Raw genomic sequence first — 6,991 nt, 5'->3', positions numbered from 1 at the left:
AATCCAACAACAAATACAAATAACACATCTCCTAAAATATAAAAAGTGATTCAGAAGATTCTACCTATCCCTAATCAATTTAGAGGTTGACTATAAACTTATTTTATAATATATCTCTCATCCTAAATTAGGTTGGGAGGGAATACATATATTCATATATTTTAAAACATCATATATATATATATATATATATATATATATATATATATATATATATATATATATATATATATATATATATATATATATATATATTCGACACATTCTAAAATTAAATATAAAAATTCTTCAATAAATCAATAAATCAAACTGGATCCCCCATCCGACAAAATATTCGATATTAAAACCCTGCAGCTAAAGCCTCTCATCGCCCTGTGAACCCTAGCAATCCAGCAGAATCAAAGAGGTAAGCTGCTTCTCGCTGTCTTCTTGATCTGCTGCTTCTCGCTGTCTTCTTCATATGCTGCTTCTCGCTGTCTTCTTGATCTGCTGATCATTGTCTAGTGATTTTGTTGCTATTTTGCCTTGTTTTTGGCCTCTGATTTCCTTACTCTTTTCGCTTTAATCCTGCTTCTTGATATTATGATAAAAATTCCTTGTTTGGGATACAACGGTAGGTCATATTGAGCAAATCGTTTTCGATCTGGAAAGGTTGAAGCAAAATCCTTGCCTTGCTGGAAATCAAAGTAGAAACCTTTGCGATTTAAACTTTAACAAGAGGAGAGTGGGGTACCATTGGCACCGAAGGTAATCGCAAAGTCAGCGGTGTCTGATGTTGGATTAAAGGTACTTTGTTCGGCTAGGTAGTTAATCTATAGATCGAGAGCCAGGGACGGCGTGCATCGAACTTCAAACGCCAAAGGCGACTGTAAATTTTCCAAATCACCTTAACGTAATTCGATATATTTCTAAAGTGTCTTCCTCGTGTTTCTTTGGATCTAATTAAATCCTTAGTTTTTTTATGCTTAGTGCACTTCATCAAGTCAGAAAGTCACGTACTAGTTGTTAGTGCTTTTTATTTGAAATTCTTCTTATCGACTCATAGATCATCACATCTACTGTAAGGTCTCTCTTTTTTAGCTTATTGTTGGTGGTGTTATGCCTATTTTTACAGGAGATTGTTCTATCAGCAATGGCATTCAGTACAAGTGCAAAGAAATCCATATGGTTAGTAGTCAGCAAACTGAATCCTTTGGGGCAACCAAGTAGGGGTTATTTCTCTCCTATTTCTCCAAGACAGTTTGCAAACCAGATTGTATGGAACCAGGTGTTTATGAGAAAGTTCAGTGCCGAAGTATCAGCTACTGATCAAATAAATCGCATCAAACAACTGAGGGAGAGAACAAGTGCCCCAATTAAGGATGTCAAAAGTTCTCTTGTTAATTGTAATTGGGATTTAGGTTGGTTGCAGTTTATCACTATTATGTGTATATTGATGTTGTTAAATCACATAATCACTTTGCTTGATGCTTCAGAGGCTGCGCAAAAGGATCTCAGAAAGAGAGGAGTGGTGCTTGCTTCAAAGAAATCTTCTCGGACTGCATCCGAAGGTTTGCTCTCACTAGCACAGATGGATAAAAAGGCTGTTGTAGTTGAGCTCAACTGCGAGACAGATTTTGTAGCAAGGAATGATACATTTCAGTACCTGGTTAGTATTGATTTACCAATGGTGAAAACAAGTAGGGTATACAATGATGACCAGTGATACCATCATGATTTTGTCCTTGAAAAAAATATGTATAAATTGCTTCTGCGTACTTCCCACTTGTTCTTATAATTTAAATACAGAATTTTTTATGGTTCAGTATTATCTAGAATTTGATGAATCACAAAATCTCCTCTCCAAGTAGATGAACTTCTTCCATCTTAAGAAGTTTCCTTTCATCTAATTTACATTAAATTTCTTATACAGTCATGTCTGATGTATTTAATATAGGAGATTTTGGATTCTTGGTTAGCAACATTGAATGCTGTGTATCTGCCATTAACTGTTAACAGTGTTTGACATGCCTTTTTTGGCAAGCACTTGTGTGATGCTTGATTGCATGCAGATTATTAGCATGAACCATTGGCAGGCAACTTGATTCTTCAGTGAATATTCATTTTTGATATTGTATGATGAGAAGCAACCGACCCCACTATGTGGGATAAATTTGTTGTTGTTGTTGGATGAAAAGTGCCTTGAAATTCAAATTCGCAAGATGATAAAGCAACAACAGAAGTTCCAATGGCAAAATATAGTATACCTTAATATAAAAATGGTCACCAACTGTTCATTTGAATTTTTTTTAGCAAACTTCGACATCTTAATTATCCAATGCCAATATATTGTTGCTGCCTAAATTTAAATGTCAGTTTTCAGCGACTGCTTCTAGTTCAGTGCTCCATGTACAATGTCCTTTTCGAAGTCTATGCATTATTTGTGGTAACTGAATGGCTAAGTCTGGACCACTATCAACTTCTGACTTCTTGATCCTCATTCAGGCTTCTGCTTTGGCAAGGGCTGCTTTATCAATAGAAAATCCAACTCCACTATCCCAGGAAGCTTTTGCTTTTGGACCTGAATACTTGGAGGTACACATTTGTAGATTCACTTATTCACATGGTTATGCTTGCAAAGATTGTATAAAAATATTGTAACTAATTCAAATGCTGGTGGAAAAAATAGTTTAGGGTCTAAGGATGAAAGTAGAATTGTAGAATGTAGATGGCATCTGCCTTGGTGAAGTAGAAATCAATGCTCTCCATGCTTACAAGTGGAGATGTGAACTTTAAATTATGATGCAGGAAACTATGATTCTCTATTACCTAACAAGAGTATGTGCATTTCTTTCACCTCTAATGTAAAATACTCTTTTTATCTATTAACCTTGCTTTGTTTTCTTGTACTCCCTCCCCTTGGATTTAGAGCTGTCCTTTGCTTAGTATAGTAACCACCAAAAACAAATAACTGTTCTTATAACTTTTTTTTTTTCTGTATGTTATATTATATAATTGTTTTTAGTAATTCTTTTTCTTTCTACCATAGTGAATGAATATAAAAAATAAAATCTTTTTCTTTGAAGAGTCTTGCCATCATTATTTTACATCATAGCAATCTTGTCTTCACTAAATTTCTAATGCTCCCAAATTCTCATAATATAGAACATGAAGATTAATTTGGATCATCCCAAACTATCTGGAGAAACTACAGTCCAAACTGCAGTTACAGAAGTTGCTGCCATGGTGGGAGAGAATGTCAAGATTAGAAGAGGTTATGCATTGTCGTCGACTTCATATGGTGCTGTTGTATCTTATCTTCACACATGTCCCCAGCCAGGTAATATAACTGTAATCTTCTGGGCTGTTAATCAGACTGAAGAAACATACAATCCATCTGAAATTAGCATGTTCAATCAATATGTTGGATTTTATAAATTCTTGTGCTTCTCTCACCATTATCATTTCTGTACTATTTAGCATGCTTCAAATTACTTTACTTTCAGTTGGTGTTTTCTAGTTTCTAAGTATAGTTTAATGAAGCTGTTTACTCTACTGGATCGGACTTTAAGTTTTGCCCAACTAATATGGTACTGCAAGTCTAGTTTGTTGACTAGTCTTGAATCTTTATAGATGAGATTATGCATCAAATTTTTAGCCGCCTAGAAAATAAATGCTATCAAATTTTACCAATATTTGGTGTTCTGATCTGCGTCTTCCAGGTTTGGGTCGTATTGCTGGATTGGTTACATTGGAAGTGGAAGATGGCAATGCTTCACTTGATGCTCTTCAGCGGGTCGGCTCATCATTGGCAATGCACATAGTGGCATCAAAGCCTTTGTTTTTGTCCAAGGAACTTGTTCCTTCAGAGGCATTAGAGAGTGAGCGTGACATACTGAAAACACAGGTGTTGTACTAAATTTGAGGAATCACTATATTGAACTCTGTCAAAATGATTCTTGTTTAAACTGCAAATGATTTTAGATACTGGAACAAGAATAATTAAATAGGGAGAGAAAAAAGTGCTTTTGGGCTATGTTGTTGTGCGTTTATTATATCTGTCTAGCAGACGTCCAATCTACTACTCATTTGTTCAAGGGAGTTTAGTATTGGCATCTTTTGATGCTACTGTCCTCCTTTCCTTGCATCTCATTGTTGTAGAACATGATGTCCATACTTGTGAACTTCTGATTCTCACAAATGTGTTTTTTTATACTCACTAACTTCTTTGTTAATCTTTATAGAAGTGAGAGACTCGTGCTTCTGATTTTATTTTCTTGAGCATTTTTCCCTCAGTTTTTTGCTTGCATTATTTGTAAGAAACATGCTAAGCAAATTCTGTTTAGTTCCCTGGTAATACTTGTGTTGTCATTTATGTATCCTCAGCAGCAAGCAGCATTTAGTTTTCTATTTATACAAGAATATTCATTTTTCATCCTTTTTTTTCCCACCTCCTATGTATGTTATGTTCAATTCTCTATTTTCCACTGAAGATGTGTCCCTTCTTTTTTTTTTTTTTTTATTTCAGGCAGAAAGTTCAGGGAAGTCGCAGATAGTCGTTGAGAAAATGGTGGAAGGTCGTATTAGGAAGTACTATGAAGAAGTTGTTTTGTCGGAGCAAAAGTATTTCTTGGACGATAGTATTAGTGTGAAGGTATATCAGGCATCTTTTATTGCTTGTTTCTGTTTAGAAGCTTTAAAGGTTCAAGTGAGTTTTACTTGAGCCTTGCCCTATTTGAATGTTATGACAGTTCATATTTTATTATTGATAACTTTGAATGTCACTCTAAGAACCAGATTTCATTTTGATTTTGATGTCATATGCAGTCTCTGTTGAATGATTTATCGAAGGAACTTGGTTCCAGTGTTAGAATCGGCAAATTTCTCAGAATGGAGGTTGGAGAAGGAATCCAAAGGTAAGCATTGCGTCTCATTTTATTATTATTGTAATATCTTGCAGGCAAATGCAAATGCTGTAGATAACATTTGTTGCTATGTCGTTTGATTACCTGCAACTGCAATTTTTTTTTTTTGGAATAGTAGTTTAAAAAAAATCTAAATTCCAAGCCTTTTAGTAGAGTTCCAGGTATACAGTAAATTGTTTTCTATTTAGTAGAAAAAAAGTAAAAAAACTATTTAATATTTGTACTTTTTTATATTTATAATGGAATATAACATGATTAGCAAATACATTGCTATGGTATAATAATTATTTGTTCTAGAGTATAATAATGTATTATTTTTTGAAAAACTTAGTTTATATTATAGTTCCTATAAATCTTCAAAAAACACAAACAAAAGGGGAAGTTTTTTCCCTTGTTCTTTTATTTCTTATTGTTAATTAGGATTGCTATACCAATGATGAATTGATGATGATCACACATCTTTCAAACTAGCCAAAATGTTTTATTAATAGTGTTATTTATTTTTTAATTTAAAAATAATAAAATCATGCTACTCTAATTTTTTTTTTAATTATATACCCACACAACCCATTTGTTAAATTCTATCTTCATTTTATACATGTACTGTTTCCTATTCTATTTTTTGTTTCCCGTTCATACATTACTGTCTTTTTTATGCTCCATTCAGACTTCAAACATGAATTAATCGATTTTATATCAGTTACCTTCAAACATGAGTTGCAACCATTTTAAGTTCAATACTATTTTCGCAACTTTTATGGTCTGACTTGTTTGGTTTATGAGATGTGTCCACCTAATCAGCTGGAAATGAATTAGAGACGATGAATAGATTTAAATTCCATCCTCTTCATTATTGTTTTCCAAACAAACAATAGAAATTATTCATTTTATTTCTTTTAGCCATAGTGGATGGGCTGTGTTCTGAAACAACAGCTTAGGTTGATCCATTCAACTACATCAGGCATTGATTCTTGAATCTAAAATCATGAGCCAGCTTTGTGGTAGATTTTGAATGCCTTCCAAAATAGACACTTTTTAGGTGCTCATTGTTCCAAAACAGTGCATTAAAATACACTTGCAATTTTTTATTTATCATCAACAAATTACACATTACATGAATCAGATACTTGTTCCTTCCTTTCCAATGTCTAAGTAATGAAGTTGTGTTGCGAATGCAGGGCAGGAGCTTAGCAGCCCTTCACACTGTTGTTCATGCTTCATAATCTTTATCAGCATTCTGAATAACATTATTTCTCCGAAGTACTTGGAGCAATAAACCCTGACAATGGCTTGACGTTTTCTTCTCCATATGAAGCAAACTTTTTTCCTACTGCAATTTTTGTTGGAGAGCGACAGGAAATATCAATTTCACCTAGTGAAGTATTTTATTTTTCGATTCAATCGATGAAACTATCATTTAATTTATTTTTCTCAGACATCTTTCGCTTGTTATTGTATCGTTTATGATGCAGTGGAGTTAATTGACGAAAACTTAGTATTTTGAAATGCTTATAGCTACATTGGAAGTGTTTGCTTGCTTGTTTTTTATTTTTATTTTTTTAACTCTCAATTTAATCTTTTTTTTAATTATACTAAAAATATATTTTTTACTATTAGTTGTAAATGCACAATTTGATCAGTCTTATATACTTTAATTGTTTTTCTTAACAAATACGGTCGTACTTTTATTATTATCGTTTTATTTTCCAAATATTTTATAATTAATTTTTAAAAGTAACCATAAAACAACATAATTTGTAACACTTGTAAAAATGTGAATAAAGTTTAAAAAATTAAAGATGCTTTTACTATAAAAAAAATACAAGATCTAACGAGACTACGAGAGGGAAAGTCCTCTTTAAAACTTGATGGATTTGTGATTTATCTCGGTGTTGGCATAGGAATGGATTGACGGAGGTGTTGAGGTCGGTGTGATGGTTGAGACATGGGTATTTTTTTATAGCATGTAGGGGTATAATCGAGTCGAATTCTTGAATGTTTGAGATTAACTCATTTATAATTGAGCCGAATTCGAACTTTATTTAACAAATATATTCATGGCTCACGAGCTTATTCGAATTTTTATC

At 33.1% G+C, this 6,991-nt stretch overlaps 1 protein-coding gene across 2 annotated transcripts; it reads left to right on the top strand.

The window, feature by feature from the left end:
* The first annotated feature begins 301 nt into the window (after positions 1-301).
* LOC122017033 (elongation factor Ts, mitochondrial-like) lies at positions 302-6,395 on the top strand. 2 transcript variants are annotated; one of them, XM_042574497.1, is made up of 10 exons: positions 351-406; positions 1,115-1,167; positions 1,268-1,400; positions 1,476-1,648; positions 2,485-2,574; positions 3,145-3,319; positions 3,702-3,886; positions 4,508-4,633; positions 4,807-4,895; positions 6,083-6,395. In XM_042574497.1, the coding sequence occupies exons 2-10, from the start codon at positions 1,165-1,167 to the stop codon at positions 6,093-6,095; spliced, it is 987 nt and encodes a 328-aa protein (XP_042430431.1). In that variant the 5' UTR covers positions 351-406; positions 1,115-1,164; the 3' UTR covers positions 6,096-6,395. The 2 variants fall into 2 exon arrangements, with proteins under 2 accessions (XP_042430430.1, XP_042430431.1); XM_042574496.1 differs by having other exon boundaries at positions 302-406; positions 1,115-1,400.
* Positions 6,396-6,991: the final 596 nt, after the last annotated feature.

The sequence above is a fragment of the Zingiber officinale genome, chromosome 8B (assembly GCF_018446385.1).
Source record: "Zingiber officinale cultivar Zhangliang chromosome 8B, Zo_v1.1, whole genome shotgun sequence".
Taxonomy (NCBI): domain Eukaryota; kingdom Viridiplantae; phylum Streptophyta; class Magnoliopsida; order Zingiberales; family Zingiberaceae; genus Zingiber; species Zingiber officinale.
Note: the sequence above shows the minus strand (reverse complement) of the source record. Positions and strands in the feature narration are given on the sequence as shown.

Bases quoted from the DNA above. Each gene is read 5' to 3' on its own strand.
- LOC122017033 (XM_042574496.1), top strand. From the start codon at position 1,133: ATGGCATTCAGTACAAGTGCAAAGAAATCCATATGGTTAGTAGTCAGC. The intron at 1,649-2,484 runs GTTAGTATTGAT...ATCCTCATTCAG, and splicing joins ATGATACATTTCAGTACCTG to GCTTCTGCTTTGGCAAGGGC. The intron at 3,887-4,507 runs GTGTTGTACTAA...TTTTTATTTCAG, and splicing joins GTGACATACTGAAAACACAG to GCAGAAAGTTCAGGGAAGTC.